Here is a 19,502-nt window from a genome sequence, read left to right as displayed (position 1 = left end):
CTAAGTTCAACCTCTGGTTAGGGATCTAAGATTTCATGCACCACAACTAAACATTCTGCATTGCAAAACTAAGACATGGTGCAGCCAAATAAATAAATATTTTAAAAAAGAATTTCCTTCCTTTTCAAATCTGTAAAATATTTCATTGTCCTTTTATATAGTTCGTGAGGTTTTCCAGCAAGTTTACTGGGGTGGTTTGCCATTCCCTCCTCCAGGGGATCACATTTTGTCTGAACTCTCTGCTATGACCTGTCTTGGGTGAACCTACACAGCATGGTTCATAGTTTCATTGAGTTACGCAAGCTCCTTCACCATGACAAGGCAGTGAGACGTGGTGTTAGAGAAGACTCCTGAGAGTCCCTTGCACAGCAAGGAGATCAAACCATTCAATCTCAAGGGACATCAACAATGAATACTCATCAGAAGGACTGACGCTGAAACTGAAATTTTGGTCATCTGATGCGAACAACTGACTCATTGGAAAAGTCCCTGATGCTGGGAAAGATTGAGGGCAGAAGGAGAAGAGGGTGTCAGAGAATGAGACGGCTGGATGGCATCACCAATGCAATGGACCTGAACTTGGGCAAACTTTGGGAGATGTTGAGGGACAGGGAGGCCTGGCGTGCTACAGTCCATGGGGTCGCAAAGTGTTGGACATAACTGGGCAACTGAACAACTACAACAATATTCCATTGCTAGCATGTGTCATATTTATTTTATCCATTCATCCTTTGATGGACACTTTTGTTGCTTCTACATTTTGGCTATTGTGAATAATTCTGCAAAGAACACAGGTGTACAAATATATCCGAGTCGCTGCTTTCAACCCTTTTGGGCATCTATCCAGTTATTGCTGGATCATATGGTAATTCCATGTTTAATTTTTTGAGAAACCACCATGCCATTTTCCACAGTGGCTGTATCACTTTACATTCCTACCACCAATGCACAAGGATTCTAATTTCTCCACATCTTTGCCAATCCTTTTTTCCTGTATTTTGAAAATTTTTAATTTTTTATAATAGTCATCCTAATCTCTTGAGAATTCTGTATGCAGGTCAGGAAGAACTGGACATGGAACAACAGACTGGTTCCAAAAGGAAAAGGAGTACATCAAGACTATATATTGTCACCCTGCTTATTTAACTTATATGTAGAGTACATCATGAGAAATGCTGGGCTGGATGAAGCACAAGCTGGAATCAAGATTGTTGAGAGATCCTCAGATATGCAGATGACACCACCCTTATGGCAGAAAGTGAAGAAGAACTAAAGAGCCTCTTGATGAGAGTGAAAGAGGAGAGTGAAAAAGTTGGCTTAAAGCTCAACATTCAGAAAATGAAGATTATGGCATCTGGTCCCATCGCTTCATGGGAAATAGATGGGGAAACAGTGGCTGACTTTATTTTTCTGGGCTCCAAAATCACTGCAGATGGTGACTGCAGCCATGAAATTAAAAGACACTTACTCCTTGGAAGAAAAGTTATGACCAACCTAGACAGCATATTTAAAAGCAGAGACATTACTTTTCCAACAAAAGTCCATCTAGTCAAGGCTATGGTTTTTCCAGTAGTCATGTATAAACGTGAGAGTTGGACTATAAAGAAAGCCGAGTGCCCAAGAACTGATGCTTTTGAACTGTGGTGTTGGAGAAGACTCTTGAGAGTCCCTGGGACTGCAAGGAGATCCAACCAGTCCATCCTAAAGAAATCAGTCCTGAATATTCATTGGAAGGACTGATGCTGATGTTGAAACTCCAATACTTTGGCCACCTAATGCGAAGAACTGACTCATTGGAAAAGATCCTGATGCTGGGAAAGATTGAAGGCAGGAGGAGAAGGGGACAACAGAGGATGAGATGGTTGGATGGCATCACTGGCTCAATGGACATGAGTTTGAGTAAGCTCCAGGAGTTGGTGATGAACAGGGAGGCCTGGCACGTTGCAGTCCATGGGGTAGCAAAGAGGTGGACACGACTGAGCTACTGAACTGAACTGAGTGAGTGTGAAGTGGTATCTCACTATAGTTTCAATTTGCATTTCTGCAATGATTAGTGATTGTTGAGCATCATTCCATATGCTTATTGACCATTTGTATATCATCTTTGAAGAAACAGCTGCTTGAGTTCTTTGCCCATTGTTTAATTGGTTGGTTGTTTTCTGGTTGTTGACTTGTTGGATTTCTTTACATATTCTGTATACTAACCCCTTTTCAGATACACGGTTGACAAGCATTTTCTCCTATTCTCTGGGTTGCCTTTTCACTCTGTAGATAGTATCTGGGATGCACAAAAATTTCAATTTTGATGAAATCCAATTTATCTATATTTTCTTCTCTTGACTGTGGTTTTGGTATTGTAGCCATAATTTAGGTTTTTTAAAGGATTTTTTTTAAAATTTCAAATATTGTGGCCAAAAAGAAACCATGATTCAAAGAAAGTGATGGGCTTATTCCATCCGATCATTAGTTATTAATAGTAAGCTCTGGGCTGAGAATCCATATTCTTGGCTCTTCAGGGACTCTCACTGGAAGTACAAAACAAGGCAGGTACCTTGTTGAGAGCTGAAGCAAATCTCTAAATTAATCTTCAGTTACCCTACAGTTGCATCGACCCCAAATATGAAAAATAAATCTCCAGTTTTGTCTCTGTCGGTCACGTGCAAGTTTTAATCTAATGTTCAAAATAGAAAGCTTCTGGAATGGAGAGTCTGGAATGTGTTCATTTCTGGGCACTGCCTTTTACTAGAGCAGACATCCCTGTTCAGAATGAATCAAAGGGCTGCTTACACCATGTTATCAAGTCCTCAGTTGAGGAAGTCTGTGAAGCTGCAACCACTGCCCGGCCAGAACTGCCTTGCTTTTGGTGAGCTAGCAAGGGAGCGAGTCATCTTTCATTTCATCGTGCTTGAAGACAGTTCCTCTACTCTCACCCACCCTGCCCAGCCCCCTCCAACTCCACTCACCACTTAGTTAGGCAGTAAAGCAATAAAGCAATGGGTCTGCTTTGGAGGGTTTCTAAAAGGAAAGATAAACACAGTGGGGCAACTTGATGGGCCACAATGAAAGGAACTCATTATGAAGCCACTCAACAGCTCAGCCTCCTTTCCTAGTAAAACTGGAGTCAACCTGATCATTTCAGGGGCGGTGGGTGGGACGGGGGGTTCTCCAACCACCGGGAGTGTGGTGGGTTTTTCAGTCTCTCTCTTCTTGAAGGTCTAAGAGCTGTAATCCTGCTCCGAGCTCTGCAGGGAGAGCAATGGTGACTTCGAACTTAGCGTCAGCTCTCCGCAAGTGACAGTGAGCATCGACCCTTGGGCCCCTTCGGGGAATCAATGAGCGGACTGGGAAACTTTGGGCCTGGGGGCGTTCTAGCCCCTGTGCGATCCTCTAACGCTCCGCGCCCAGAGCCCTTTGGGGAAGGGACAAGCAAGCCACGCCGTCCCCGTGACGCCGCTGCTCTCAGGCCGCTCGCCCCACACTCTGGGGAGCCCGAGGTCTAAAAACCAGCCCAGCGGCAGCACGTTCTGTGCACCCCGAGGCTGAGCACTTGATCACCCCGGGAGCCGCTTTCCTCGGCCTTCGGCCCGCTTCCAAGCCAACGCGAAAAAGAGGGAACACGGAGAGCGCGGGCGGGGAAGCGGCGGAGCTCGGGGCTGGGGCCGGTCCGCGGGCGGGGCGGGCGCGGGAAGGCGCAAGGGGGGCGTGGGCGCGGCGGCCCGCGCGCCCCGGCGGCCGGGCCAGGGGGAGGGGCGCTGGCGGCGGCGGCGCCTCCCGCCCGGGGTGAGCGGCGCGCGAGGCGGCCCCGCGGCACAGAGCGCCAAGCGGGGAGGCAGGGCTGGAGCACAGACGGCCGACGCGCGGCGCGGCTGCCATGGGCGCGCACTGACCCGCTGCTCAGCGCGGACTTCCTCGGCGGCGCGGAGCTCCCCGGCTGGCGGTGCGTCTCCTCGGTCACCATGAAAGGTAGGGCGGGCTTCGGGGCGCGCGGGAGGGGGCGAGGTGCCAAGTTTCTCTGCGCGGAGACCCGGGGGAGACCCGGTGCTGGATTTGGTGCGCGCATCCTGGGGGGCGCCCCCGGGTCTCGGGAGTCGGATACCGCCGGAGATCTCGGGGTTGGGCATTTGAAGCCGGCAAGTACTGCCCTCCCCACCGTGTCTCAACAAAGTAGTTTGAAGCCCCAAGTCGTTGTTTACGGATTCCAGTTCCCAACTTTTTAATTGAAAAAATACGCCCAGGAGAGTGGAGGCACCATCACTCCCCACCCTCGGCCCCCCTAGTTCGTTCTGCGCCCTGGCGCACGCCCCACTCTCTCCAAGGTCCCTTTCGCTCCCCGCCGTTGCCGCTTCCCCGTCTGAGAAGTCGACGGGTGTTTTCTCCCGGACTCGGGGATGTTCTCGGTGCGCCCTCCCCACATCTGGCAATGATTAGGTGCCCGCGAAGTTCAGCTGGCTCGGGAAGTGCGTTTGGCATCTTTCTCCATTAGCCCCACTGGCTGGAAAATCACCGCCCTCGGTTTCGCATCCCTTCCATGTGCCCGCCCGCGGAGCTGTGCCCACGTGTGATCAGGGGCGACACAGTCCCCCGGGAGGTGTCCACCGCAGGCGGGTTTGGGGAAGTGTCAGATGCTATCGCATCTTTTAGCGAGAAGTGCTTCGCAGGGAAGCCGTCTGTTGAGTAGAAAACGAAGATCTGTGAACAGAATCTCGATCTGTATGTCAGATAAATAATCACAGCAGAGGTATCGTTTGGAGATGGGCCGGCGTGGTGTTTACACAAGACTGGAATCCTGGATTTGTGCTAGGATAGGGCTGCCGTCTATGGGGTCACACAGAGTCGGACACGACTGAAGTGACTTAGCAGCAGCAGCAACACGTCTCGGTCCCCACGCGGGCCGGACCCGATTGACGGGGCTCGGTTCAAGATGCCATCTGACCGCTAGGACCGAGCTTCCAGCAGCCCGAAAACGCGCAATGCGACCTTTTTGACTTGCAAGCGTTGCTGATCCAGGCGCGCGCCTCGGGAGCCCCACAGACTTGGAAACTAACTTTTGGCTCTAGGTTTCTCTCTGCAAGGCAGATCACGCTGAACAGTTCGGAGAGATAATGTCCTACCAATTAGCTCTCTTTCCAGGGGAGTTCTGTGTCCTTCTCTGGAGACCCTGGGAAGGAAGGGGACAAAACGCCAGGTGGAAAGGTTCCCGCGCCCCCCCCCCCCCGCCCCGGCCAGAGACACAGAAGACAGGATGCAACGCAAGAGACACACAACTCAAGAGACACAAAAGACAGGATTTCAAAACGCAGCGTGTGTGCGTTCCTTCTCTCTACATCTCGGATTCTCTTCTCTCTACATCTCGGTTTCTCTTCTCTCATTTACATTCTAGGAAAGGCGCACTTTCCTTAGCCAGCACTGATTAAGGGATCGTCCCAGAATGGCAAGAGTTCACGCGGCTAAGCTTTGCTCTGGGGCTCAGTTACCATCATTTTAGCCAGAAGTTAATCTTCTCATTGCTGGTCACTGAGGCCGGGAGGTTTTGAACTTTTGGAAAGATAAGCCAGCTCCTCATTTCATCAGCTCCCATGTGGCTTCCTAAACCCTGAAAATCTAGTTATGCTTTTGACTGGGTCAATGACTGTTACTGCAGTTTGGGTATTTTTTTCAATGTTAATTCAAATCTGTAATGGAATACATACCTACAGGTTATATGTATGTATGCTGTGTGCTGAGTCACTTTAGTTGTTGTGTCCAGCTCTTTTCGACCTCATGGACTATAGCCCACCAGGCTCCTCTGCCCATGGGAGTCTCCAGGCAAAAATACTGGAGTAAGGAACCATTCCCTTCTCCAGGGTTTTTTCCTGTCCCAGGGATCGAACTGAGTCTCCTTTGTTATAGGCAGATTCTTTACGGTCAGAGTCACCAGGGAAGTGTATATATTATATAAAAGTCATGACTTATACTACATTCTAGACCAGCTAGCACACTGCTTGGAGAAGGCTCATTGCTTATCCTCTGTGGTCTGGGCACTGCCTCAACACCCCACTTACCTTCTGCCCCAATAGGTGAAGGGGACTGAGGGGCTGAATTCCTGGGGAGGCTAGTCACTTTGAAGGCCTCTTTTAAAACGAAATGTTCTGTGAGAGATTTGCTTACCAGCAATTGCCATAGAATTTGTGCTTGTCTGGTTTGTGAGGTGGGGAAGGTAGCAGACAGTAATGTTTTTTCAGTACCTACTAAGTGCGCCAGTATGCTCCACCCTCTACAAACACTTCATCAGTGAACCCTCTCAAACATCCTATAAGATAGGCATTTTAACCCCTACACCATAGATATGGAAACAGTCCAGAAGAAATAGAAACCAGCAACAAGGGGGGTAGTAGGCATCTAAAAACAAGCTTGGCCAGGTTCCCTATGAGTCTTGGAGAGACCTAGGACACCAGATAGAACCCTTGGACTGGAAGAAAAGTGATTCTCAGATGATTAAGTAGCCAAGGAACTCGAAGCTGGTGCAGCAGCCAGGAAGCGATGGAGCCAAGAAATCAGACACAAGCCTTTTGAAGCCAAGCAGAGTATGTTTTTAGCCAAAAAAAGAAAGCTGCCTTTACCAAGTAGAATTATTTGGACAATTTGTCATAGGTAACCAACACAGAATTTTCCCTGGGTTCGTAATTATGTCATAAAGCAATGAACTCATTATGTTTAAGCCAATGTTGCATTAGTATTTGATTTCTCTAAGTGATAGAAGTCTGTGACAGACCTTGCAAATGCTTAAAATTGAAGTGTTAACCCAAAACATTCTTTAGCCAAATAGAAAATTAGTGGACATCTTAGAAACTACAGAAGTTTATTTGTCAAGGCAAAAATTCAGCTACTATGCAAGTCAGATGCCTTTTCAAGGCACTTATTTGACTTTCTAATTCTGATTTTTAAACTTAGGATATAGCCTTTGTAAAAACCCAGGCCTTTGGAGTCTAATTCCAAGGCTTCAGTGAGCCACAGCACCACCTATCTGTTGCATTCAGCAAATGTCTGTCTCTTATTTCTTCCTTCTCTAGAGTCCCAAGTAGAAAAATAATGACATCATTATACATTTTCCGGAAGAAAATTACTTGCCCTGCTGCTGGAATACTTTCAGTGTTCCACAGTGATTAACACATGAAGTTGGTTTTAATTTATTTCTAATTACATTTTCAATTAGCTGTACTGCACCATAAATTTCATGGTTTTTAATATTCACACTCTTTATGAAGGAATCGGACTCCTCTAGAGTTAGGTGTGTCATTAAGAAATCACATTTCTAGTTCTGGAAGTTGGGAGTATTGGTGAATTTTAATGCAGTAGCACTTGTTACTTAAGAGATGGCCTGCTTGCAAATAGAACTACCTTATGACCCAGCAATCCCACTGCTGGGCATACACACCGAGGAAACCAGGACTGAAAGAGACACATGTACCCCAATGTTCATCGCAGCACTGTTTATAATAGCCAGAACATGGAAGCAACCTAGATGTCCATCAGCAGATGAATGGATAAGAAAGCTGTGGTACATATACACAATGGAGTATTACTCAGCCATTAAAAAGAATACATTTGAATCAGTTCTGATGAGGTGGATGAAACTGGAGCCGATTATACAGAGTGAAGTAAGCCAGAAAGAGAAACACCAATACAGTACACTAACACATATATATGGAATTTAGAAAGATAGCAATGACGACCCCGTATGCAAGACAGCAAAAAAGACACAGATGTGTTTAACAGACTTTTGGACTCAGAGGGAGAGGGAGAGGGTGGGATGATTTGGGAGAATGGCATTGTAACATGTATACTATCATGTAAGAATCGAATCGCCAGTCTATGTCCAACGCAGGATACAGCATGCTTGGGGCTGGTGCACGGGGATGACCCAGAGAGATGTTATGGGGAGGGAGGTGGGAGGGGGGTTCATGTTTGGGAATGCATGTACACCCGTGGTGGATTCAAAAAAATAAAAATAAAAAAATTAAAATTAAAATTAAAAAAAAAAAAGAGAGATGGCCTGCAACAACCACCAGCTCACAGGACCACATTGGTTCAAACCACTGTTCTAATTTAACGCAGGGAGGATGTCAGTGCCATTAAAACATAGTGTCCAACTGCTTATATTTATGCTTTTGTTTGTTAACATTTCTGAAATGCTATCTGGCAATGATACTTTTAAAAGGTGCTAGTAAGCAGTGTATTTCTACTCCCTGTTTTCCCAGACCGGCAGTCTCTTGACTTTCCAGGTGCCTAAGATGTCTTGTCCTTAACTGGGATAAGCAAACACTTGTGTAGGTTCTGACTGCTTTTAACATTGAAAGAATCATGTTTTCTGCAGGAAAATGGAAACAAAGTGAGGTCTTTTTCCTTTCACTGTTTGGGAATTGAGGCTTGTTTTCCTCTGGAAGGCGAATTTGCAACCCAGTTACACTTTTGACTTTTCATTAGTTTGAAGATGCTTGACATTCCTAATCTGAGGTTTAATTATTGCTAAGTATATATCTTCCCAGTGGTCTCCTATGCAATTTTCCCAGATTGTTCCCATCCCCTGACCCTCACCCCCACAGCAACCATGTGGCTTATTCAACAATAATGGTGTGAAAGAGAAAAGCTGGCAGATGATAACTTCTAAGCTTATAGCATAATTCTAATTTTCTGAATTCATGCTTATTTTTATTGAAGCATTATTTCAAAACTGTTGATGCAGCTGCTGCCTAAAGTAAGTTAAATGGCCTTCAAAGTGTTTGTTTTCAAATGAGAAAATAGACATTTAAAATTTAGTGATAGAAAAATGTTATTCCTCGAGCGAACCTAGCATGTGAGTGATCTCTTAGGAGGAAGTCTGATTCATGTCTTCCCACTAAGGGAAATAGTGGTTAGGTGCTGGGAGGGCTTTCCAGATGGCACTAGTGGTAAAGAACCTGTCTGCCAATGCAGAAAGCATAAAAGACGTAGGTTCGATCACTGGGTTGGGAAGATTCCCTGGAGAAGGAAATCCATTCCAGTTTTCTTCCCTGAAAACCCCCACGGACAGAGGAGCCTGGCGGGCTATAGTCCACAGGATCACAAATAGTCGGACACAACTGAAGCAACTTAGCACACACGCACGCACAAGGAGCCCAGAATGGTGGCAGAGTGTAGCCTTTCTCCTTTTGAGGGGCAAATCAGAGTGAAAAGAATCGGGCAGTTGGGGGTCAGGGGACAGTGTTCAAGGGCACTTAGGTGATCACCTGTGAGAAGCGTCTACCCTCACCACGAGTCAGCTGTAACCAGTCTGGTCCTGCCTTTCCGTCTTTTACTCTTATGCCACTCTGAAGGCACAGACTCTCTCAGATTCTGGAATTCCTGCCTATGCCCTGGAGGCAGGGAACTGGGTTGTGAGTGGGAAGATAAATGCTGGGGACTTATTAAAACATTTGTTAAGTCCCTACCATGTGCCACAGTTCATAGATGCTGAGTGAGCAGAGTAGAAGAGGTCCCCTCCTGTCTGGCCTTAGGCCTTAATAACGTGGCATCAAAGGTCTGAAGAAACTGCTGTGTTCTTCAGCCAGTCACTGGAGGAACCTCTCTAGGCTGGAGCTCCTGCAGAGATAAGGCACATTCCAGGGTTGCTGCCCTTTGTAGAATTTATCTGCTGGGAGGTTTTCTTGTGACTGATTGAATGAGTGTGAATGGCTTGCTGAAGTCATTGACTCTGCAAACAGCCCCTGTGCTGTCTTGCTGACAGGTTTGCCTTCAGACAGTGTAGCATTGTCAGAATTGCTTTTCAGGAACAGACTTAACCACCAATGATGAGCAATAATGATGATGATGATAATAACAATAAATAAACACCTTAACAAAGGATAGAAAGGTATTGACATTCCTCATAGAACCTTCACTCTTTACTACTGATAGCGTGGTTTCTAATCACACCAGTCATCCAAAGCTTGGGGAAGGCAACTATTCAATCAAGCAGTAATTTGATTTCTATTTAAGTGAATGATGTTTGAAGGGCCCAAACCAAAATAGTACCCTGAACAGGTCCTGCTGATTGCTTAAGGGACCTTTGAAATTATATAGCAGTGAAAGCAGAAATGAGTAATCCCAAATTAAAATTCCAAAGAGAGTCCAGGAGCTTTCTTAACCCTTGAATTTATCACAGTCCATTGATACTCTTAAAAGTTATTAAGGAAAGATATTTTTCAACATGGGAAATTAAAAATTAATTTATTTATTGGAATTGGACATATTAAATATGACTTATGCTTCCTGAGTCATTTAGGATGAAAATTCTTTGTTTTGTGAAGTCATAAACACTTGCCTAAGAGGTTGGATATTTGACATTCTGTGTGCAAAAACCAACTTGTCATTGGTTTGTGAAAATATCTGCACTTTTGAGGCCTAAGTCACTTAGTTATGACATAGAAATGTTTGGAAAGCAGCTGATATATGTATATATGACATTATTTGAAGGCAAAATATCCAAATTTATATTCTAAATTTATAATCCAAAGTATTAATATATATTGATACTTTAAAATATGCCTATCTCAAAAAATGTAATTATATGTAGTGTTCCCAGGAGTGGAACCTGACGATTTCAGTGTGGTGAGGAGTGTGGGCTCTGAAACCAGAGGGCCTGCTGACCACCTACATACTCGTTAACCTCCTGGGCCCCTCAGTTTCCTCATCTGTCAAATGGGGGGATAATAATGACATATACTGGATGCTGTTTTTTTCTATTTTTTGAGGATTATATAGGTTAGTTTAGCTCAGTTGTTTAGAGTGGTGTCTTGCACTTAAGGAGAACTCAAGATATTTTAGGTTTGGGAACACTGTATAATTGTGACTTACTGTTTATTCCAGGCAGGAATGTAATTGCCAATTATGAACCATTTATGTTAAGTTAATCAAGTGATATGGGCTTCCTTGGTGGCTCAGCGGTAAAGAATCTGCCTGCCAATATCCAAGGGGATACCCAAAATATTTAGCAACCCAGGTGACACTCTATTGAGGCTATGGTTCTCACAAATGCCTGCATGAAAGCTGCTCCCCTAGAGCAGCGGCCAGTGGAGGGTGGCTGTGGACTCCAGCGGTCAGTGGGCACTGGGTATTTGGCCCCAGGGGTGCCCTCCTCTCCTTCTCCCGCACTGGGCCAGCCATAGTAGGTGGGTGGTGGGACACACAAGACCAACTTGCAGGAATGGTGCCGACTGGTTTGGAAGCAGTTAAAGATCTTGAGAGCCCGGGGGACCACTCTGTTCTGTTCTAGTGGTGATGACGCTACTAAAGAAGCCAGGGCTCCTTTCTCAGGGTGGAGACAGGACAGGGTGAACGGCAGCGCTGAGCCCAGCTTGTTAAGTTTGCATTCAGCCTTGCCTCTGTCCACGGTCCTTCAACCTGGCTCCCGAAAGTGCCTGAACTTGTTCTGATCAACATGGCATTTGCCAGAAGCTACCCAGTGCAGCCATGAAGGCTGCGAGCCCAGATCTTCTGTGCGGTCGCTCCAGGGTGAACTCTGCGTGCCGGCTCTTTGGACCCGGGGACCTTTTCCGGTCGTCAGTGTCTGTTGGACTGGTGGGCTTTCTTTTTTAGTCTACCTGACTTTTATCTTCCCTACACGTTTCCTTGTTTTGTTTGTTTGATTTTTGTTCTTTCTTTCTTTTTTTTTGTTTATCAAAGTTAGAGATGCACATAGTTTAGAGAGTCAAAGAACATCTTATTTATTATGAAAAACAGCAATTTCCTGCCCAGCCCACTTCATTTTATCATTTTCCAGTCCCCAGAGGCAACCTCCTGAGAACATTTTTTGCATTTGATTTTGGCATCGGCTTTTCTTTCAGTTCTCTACCGATGCCTAGAAGACAGAATCCCCAAGCTCTGTCGCTTCAAATAACAGCTGTTTATTTGCTCACAACTCTGCGATTCAGGCTGGTCTCTGCCTCCTGAGGTGTTGATTGGGCTAGAGCATCCTGGGGAGGCTGGACGGGCCAAGGCCTGGCCGGGCTCTCCCCTCCCCATCAGAGTCTCTCATTCCCCAGGCATTCCCTCTCACCAGGTCACCTCTGGTCCAGCAGGGTGCCTGGATATTTCCCAAGGTAGCCAACTGCCTAGGGGGTGAGAACAGAAGCCGAAGAGCAGAGGTCTTGGAGAAGACCTAGACCCCAAGGTCACCCACTGCTACTTCTGCAAATTCCATCGGCCACAGCGAGTCACAAGATCCTCCCAAATTCAAGAGAATGGACGTGAACTTTCACGTGGAGGGATGGAAAGAGATGTTGGCAGTTCTTAATGTGGACAAGCTCCTATAGCCCCATGTCCTTAAATGACATGTTTATGGCAGTCTTCATTTTCACTGGGCTTCCCAGGCAGTAAAGAATCCTCCTGTAATGCAGGAGACACAGGTTTGATCCCTGGGTTGGGAAGATCCCCGGAGAAGGAAATGACAACCCACTCCAGTATTCTTGCCTGGGAAATCCCATGGACAGAGGAGCCTGGCAGGCTACAGCCCATGGGGTCTCAAAGAGTCATTTTTATTATTTTAATTATTATTGTTATTATTTTGGTTTGGGGCATTGTATATTGACTTCCGTTTATAGCAGATGAGGATTTAGTTCTCCTGCCCTTCACCTCCACCTGACTACTGTCACGGATACCTCCTGATGCCCCTCATCATCCCAATATAGTTGTATTACAGTCTGGACTAGATCAATATTTGGGGTTTATATTAATAAGATGTGCGTCTGTATGTGCTGAGTCGCTTAGTCATGTCCGACTCTTTGCAACGCTATGGACTGTAGCCTGCCAGGCTCCTCTGTCCATGGGATTCTCCAGGCAAGAATACTTGAGTGGTTTGCCATGCCCTCCTCCAGGGGACCTTCCCAGCCCAAGGATTGAACACGCGTCTCTTTCATCTCCTACATCTCCTACACTGGCAAGCGAATTCTTTACCACTAGCACCACCTGAGTTTCTGTAGTATGCCACAGATGTGCTAGCTGCTGAGGGGACAACGTGATAAATGTCCCGTTTTGAGAGGACTTTCCATCTGCGGGAAGTCAAAACCAGAACAGGAATGTAAGACAGATGGAGATAATTGCTGTCACACTGACACAGAGGGGCTGCAGGGCAAGGAGAGGTAAATTCTAACCACGGGGATATTGCACAACTTGGTCCACAGATTGATCGGAACATATTAATATGGATGACTCAGTTCTCCAAGCCAACTAAACTAAACTTCACTTGAACTCATGGTACTCTGAAATCAGTGATGCTCAAAGAATGTCAGGAAGAATTCTGTTCAGTGTTCTCCGTCACGAAACCTCTGGCCAGCATGGCTCTGTGCCAATTACCAATCAAATAGACAAGCAAAAGTCATGTGGCTCGTAGGTACTGCAATAAAAATGCTGTAGTACGTCTGTGTCAGCCAAGAAAGTACGTGCTTGTAGATATAAATCTTCAGTGAAACACATTTTGTTATTTAGGATGTTAAGGTTTCTTCTTTTCTGCAGGCTAACTGCTGTCAGAAGCAGGGATTGAGTTCTGGCCATTGCAGAACTGAGAGGCCTTAAATCTTAACAAAATTCTTGCTCATGTCAAAGTGTAGCAATTGCATGATATAGATTATGTCACAGACAGATTTTGAGAAGTGGCAGGTTGCAAAGGTGATTAGATCCTTGAGAGGGAATATCCTTATTTGAACCCATCACCTCTGCAGGCCCCTGAGACTGCAAAGGAAATCTGGGGGGTTTCCCTGGCCACCCAGAGGTTGACTCCAAGCTTCCAATGCAGGCAGTGAGGGTTTGATCCCTGGTTAGGGAACTAAGATCTCACATGCCACAATTGTTGTTCAGTCCCTAAGCTGTGTCCGACTCTTCGTGACCTCATGGACTGCAGCCCACCAGGCTTCCCTGTCCTCTGCTATCTTCCTGAGTTTGCTCAAATTCATGTGTATTGAGTTGGTGATGCCATCCAACTATCTCATCCTCTGCTGCCCCTTCTCCTTGTGCCTTCAATCTTTCCCAGCATCAAGGTCTTTCCCAATGTGTCAGCTCTTCACATCAAGTGGCTGAAGTATTGGAGTTTCAGCTTCAATATGAGTCCTTCCAGTGAATATTTAGGGTTGATTTCCTTTAGGATTGACTAGTTTGATCTCTTTGCCGTCCAAGGGACTCTCAAGAGTCTTCTCCGGCACCACAATTTGAAAGCCATCAATTCACATGTGGCGAGGCATGGCCTAAATAAATAAGTAAGATGACTTTTATAAAAGAAAAGAAAATCTGGGCTGCACTTAGCCTGGGTCCACTGAGTGTGAGGAAAGGGTTTTGAGAACAAAATATAACCTTGCACATGAGATCAGGCTGTTTGTCTTCCTCAAATCCATCTGCCAGCCATGTGGGTCCTGTGGTAGCCTTTTGCCCTCTCAGATGCTCAGGCACTGGGGACAGCTGACCTTGTCTCCTCTCTCCTATGGCTTTTATAGTTCAGTGTGGGCCATCCACACAGCCACAGGCCCTGGCAGCTCCTGCTTCTTCCTCTTTTTCAATTCCTAAAATGAATCACTCCATCACCAGCCTGAATCATCTGTTTGGTAAGGACACAGCTGGGGACTCTGACAGGGGCTGTGCACCACCCCCACCTTAATGGAATGTTTACCTGCCCAATGTGACCCAGCTTTTAAGGATATGAAAAGTCAACTCTTGCAAATGCATCGAATGAAACAAAGTTGAACCATTTCTCTCTCTTTAGGCATGTCCCAGAGTCTAATAGTTCCAAAACCACAATGAATTTTCAAGAAGGGATACGGTGTTTCCCCCAAACTCTTTTTCCTTCCAAAGAACAAATGTTAAGAAAGATTAAGATGTTTCTCCAAGATACCTTCCCTGATAATCCCAATAATTTGTTCTCTGGGTACTTTGTACCCTGAGTATCTCAGATGATTTAGTACCTTTTTGTAGAGTTGAGTGAGATAGAGATTTATATTCTTTTAGTGGCTGCTATGGGGCTTCCCAGGTGGCGCTAGTGGTAAAGAACCCTCCTGCCAATGCAGGAGACATGAGACGTGTGGTTTCAATCTCTGGGGTGAGAAGATCCTCTGGAATAGGAAATGGCAACCCACTCCAGTGTGCTTGCCTGGAGAATCCCATGGACGGAGGAGCTTGGCGGGCTACAGTTCATGGGGTTGCAAAAAGTCAGACATGACTGAGTGACTGAGCACATAAGAATTTCTCATCCTTTACATTGCCGTATGTAAAACAGATAACCAGTGGGAATTTGCTGAGTGATGCAGGGAGCTCAAACCTGGTGCTCTGTGACAACTTAGAATGGTGGGATGGGCTGGGAGGTGGGAAGGAGGTTCAGGAGGGAGGGGCCATATGTATGGCTGATTCATGTTGATGTATGGCAGAAACCAACATGATATTGTAAAGCAATTATTCTCCAATTAAAAATTAAAAGAAATTAAAAATTTTTTAATCAAAAAAAAATGTTTCTCATCCTCTTGGGATGCAGGTTAAGTCGAGCAACAGGACATCCTCTTTGAGTTCCTATTAGGGGTCGCCCGTAAAGCCTTTGTTTCCTTGAAATGTTAATGGGTTGTCTTAGGTTAATTTGGAGGCCAGCACTGAATTGCTTTAATAATAGAAGTCTGAGATGTTTGAAGTTCCCAGGGAAATTTCAGGAAGGAGAGAGGAGTCAGGCAGACTAAAAATGCTGCATGGGAAAAAGACCAGAGAGGAAAAAGAAAACAAACAAACAAACTAAATGGTTCAGTTCAGTTCAGTTCAGTCGCTCAGTCGTGTCCAACTCTTTGCGACCCCATGAATCGCAGCACGCCAGGCCTCCCTGTCCATCACCATCTCCCGGAGTTCACTCAGACTCATGTCCATCGAGTCCGTGATGCCATCCAGCCATCTCATCCTCTGTCGTCCCTTTCTCCTCCTGCCCCCAATCCCTCCCAGCATCAGAGTCTTTTCCAATGAATCAACTCTTCGCATGAGGTGGCCAAAGTACTGGAGTTTCAGCTTTAACATCATTCCCTCCAAAGAAATCCCAGGGTTGATCTCCTTCAGAATGGACTGGTTGGATCTCCTTGCAGTCCCAGGGACTCTCAAGAGTCTTCTCCAACACCACAGTTCAAAAGCATCAATTCTTCAGCGCTCAGCCTTCTTCACAGTCCAACTCTCACATCCATACACGACCACAGGAAAAACCATAGCCTTGATTAGACGGACCTTAGTCGGCAAAGTAATGTCCCTGCTTTTGAATATGGTATCTAGGTTGGTCATAACTTTTCTTCCAAGGAGTAAGCGTCTTTTAATTTCATGGCTGCAGTCACCATCTGCAGTGATTTTGGAGCCCCCAAAATTAAAGTCTGACACGGTTTCCACCGTTTCCCCGTCTATTTCCCATGAAGTGATGGGACCGGATGCCATGATCTTCGTTTCCGCTGAAAAGATGCTTTGGGGAGAACACTAATTTTTAAGCTGTTTGCTACTGAGAGCACAGCACAAGCTGCTTTTTTGACTCCGCAGTGAGATTGTCACTGGTGGATCCTTGGCCCACAACCTGTGCATGTGAGTGGATTCTTGTGTGGTCGTGGCTCCACGGTAGAGGGGCTGGAGCTGGCAGGGGAGACTGACGCCTGGGTGGCATTGTTACCTATACTAATGTCCCATCAACTCCTCTGGTCTATAAGTACCTATTTAGTGATGGAGTGAATAAGTGTGTGGATTTCTAAGCTGAAGCAGCAGCTAATGGTTTCTCTCTCCCTCATTTTTTTTGGCTGTGCCACACGGCATATGCGATCTTAGTTCCCTGATGTGGGATGGCACCTGCACCCTCTGCATTGGAAGTGTGGAATCTTAACCTTTGGACTTCCAAGGAAGTCTCCCAAGGGTTTCCCTTTAAGTGACACTAGATCAGACCTCACAGATATCAGTGAGAGAATTACTTAGGAAAGTGGGCACAGGCTAGGGGCTTAATATGTCTTTGGTGAACTAACCAATCACCAAGTCAGTGAGAAAAAGGCTCTCTTCTTTTGGTTGTAAGCGCATTCTTCCATCTAGAAAGAACGAAAGCTTTAATCCTTGACAGAAGAAGATGACTTGAATTATGAAACCCAGGATTTCTAGATTCCAAGCAAGTCTCTTCCTTGTTCACTAAATAAGGAAACATGGTAAAACACAGAGATTTCTGACTTCTCCATGGTCTTAGGAGTAGTTCTTCTCTTACACTTTTCATAACAGTGTTTTCATAACACTTCATGACAGATTAGTGTGCTGATGTTCAGCATGTTGTGTGGGATATCTCACACACCTTGGTTTTTCCACAGCATTTCAAGGTTCAGTTATAACTAGGTCCTGCATCCCACTGTTGGCTGAAAAAGATAATCACAGAGGCTTTATTTCCCCACTATGTTTCTTTTTTCTTTGAAAGCCTATCAGCTTCTTGAGGGAAGGGACTATGTCTCACTCATTTCTGTAGCCCCACTGCCTGACAGTCTCTGGTCCATAGTGAGGGCTGAGTCAGCACTTTTGAGCTGAACTGTATGTGGGTGAAGGGAAGCTAATTGCTGGAGCAGTGGTGGTGACCAGCTCAAGAATAATTAGTTACCCAGTAGCCAAGACACAGAAGCAACCTAAATGTCCATTGACAGAAGAATGGATAAAGAAGATGTGGTGTGTGTGTATATATATTTATGTAATGGAATATCATGAAGCCATTAAAAAGAAGGAGATAATGCCATCTGGAACAACATGGATGGACCTAGAGAGTGTCATACTAGGTGAAGTAAGTCAGACAGAAAAGGAAAAATGTCATATGTCATCTCTTATATGTGGAATTTAGAAAGAAATTATACAAATGAACTTAACTTACAAAACAGAAACGGATTCACAGACTTAGAGAACAAACATGTTTACCGTGGGGAAGGATGGGGGGATGGGATAGTTAGGGAATTGGGGGATTGACATGGACACTCTGCTATAACGGATAACCAATAAGGACCTACTTTATAGCACAAGGAGCTCTGCTCAATGTTATATGGCAACCTGGAAGGGAGGGGAGTTTGGGAGAGAATGGATACATGTATATATATGGCTGAGTCCCTTCCCTTTTCACTTGAAACTATCACAACATTGTTTGTTAATTGGCTATACCCCAACACAAAAAATTTTAAAAGAAGGAAGAGAAGAAAAAGAAGTATTGCTTTAGAGACTTTCCTTGTGGTCCCATGATTAAGACTTCACCTTCCAATGCAGGGGATGTGGGTTTGATCCCTGATCAGGGAGCTAAGATCCCACATGTCTTGGGACCAAAATACCAAAACATAAAATAGAAACAGTATTGTGGCAAGTTCAATATAGACTTTAAAAAATTGGAGTGTTTTTATCCTATTGTTCATTGCAGCACTATTGACAATAGCTAGAACATGGAAGCAACCTAGATGTCTATCGACAGATGAATGGATAAAGAAGCTGTGGTACCTATATACAATGGAATATTACTCAGCCATAAAAAGGAATGCGTTCGAGTCAGTTCTGATAAGGTGGATGAACCTAGAACCTATTATACAGAGTGAAGTGAGTCAGAAAGAGAAATATAAATATCATATTCTAACGCACGTATACAGAATCTAGAAAAACAGTACTGAGGAATTTACAGGGCAGCCGTGGAGAAACAGAAATAGAGAATAGACTTATAGACATGGGGAGAGGGCAGAAGAGGGTGAGATGTATGGAAAGAGTGACATGGAAACTTACATTACCATATGTAAAATAGATAGCCAACAAGAATTTGCTTTATGGCTCAGGAAACTCAAACAGGGGCTCTGTATCAACCTCGAGGGGTGGGATGAGGAGGGAAGTTCAGGAGGGAGGGGATATATGCATACCTGGAGAAGGCAATGGCACCCCACTCTAGTACTCTTGCAAATCCCATGGGCGGGGGAGCCTGGTGGGCTACAGTCCATGGGGTCGCTAATAGTTGGATACGGCTGAGCAACTTCACTTTCACTTTTCACTTTCATGCATTGGAGAAGGAAGTGGCAACCCACTCCAGTGTTCTTGCCTGGAGAATCCCAGGGACAGCGGAGCCTGGTGGGCTGCCATCTGTGGGGTCGCACAGAGTTGGACACAACTGAAGTGACTTAGCAGCAGCAGCATGGCTGATTCATGTTGAGGTTTGACAGAAAACAAGAAAATTCTGTAAAGCAATTATCCTACAATAAAAAAATAAATTTTAAAAAAATGGAGTTTTTTTTTTTTAAAGTATCCTATAATCAGGTACACCCATACCTGACAAGTGTGAAATAAGTTCATTATCAGTGTGATAAGGAATTGCATCATGACCACGTGAGGAGGAGTATTTAGGCTTTTGGTAGAAAGCATGGCTGACACAATAACACCCTTGTTTCCACAGTGGCCCCACCTTTAGGAATCCCCACAGCAAGGAAATCCACTTACTGGGAAACCATCCATCAGTCCCAGTTATCCATTGGAAGAAGAAT

The 19,502-nt window shown here is 45.4% G+C and overlaps 1 protein-coding gene across 1 annotated transcript in view; it reads left to right on the top strand.

Annotated features, from left to right (window-relative positions):
• The first annotated feature begins 3,724 nt into the window (after positions 1–3,724).
• The window catches only part of COLEC12 (collectin subfamily member 12), a 178,803-nt gene continuing 163,025 nt past the window's right edge, over positions 3,725–19,502 (top strand). Inside the window, exon 1 of the mRNA XM_069568912.1 lies at positions 3,725–3,963. Within this exon, the coding sequence (XP_069425013.1) occupies positions 3,957–3,963 (7 nt within the window). The 5' untranslated portion in view covers positions 3,725–3,956. The remainder of the gene's footprint in view (positions 3,964–19,502) is intronic.

Source organism: Ovis canadensis, chromosome 23 (assembly GCF_042477335.2).
Source record: "Ovis canadensis isolate MfBH-ARS-UI-01 breed Bighorn chromosome 23, ARS-UI_OviCan_v2, whole genome shotgun sequence".
Taxonomy (NCBI): Eukaryota; Metazoa; Chordata; class Mammalia; order Artiodactyla; family Bovidae; genus Ovis; species Ovis canadensis.
The sequence above is the reverse complement of the archived record's forward strand: the minus strand, read 5'-3'. Positions and strand labels throughout refer to the sequence as shown.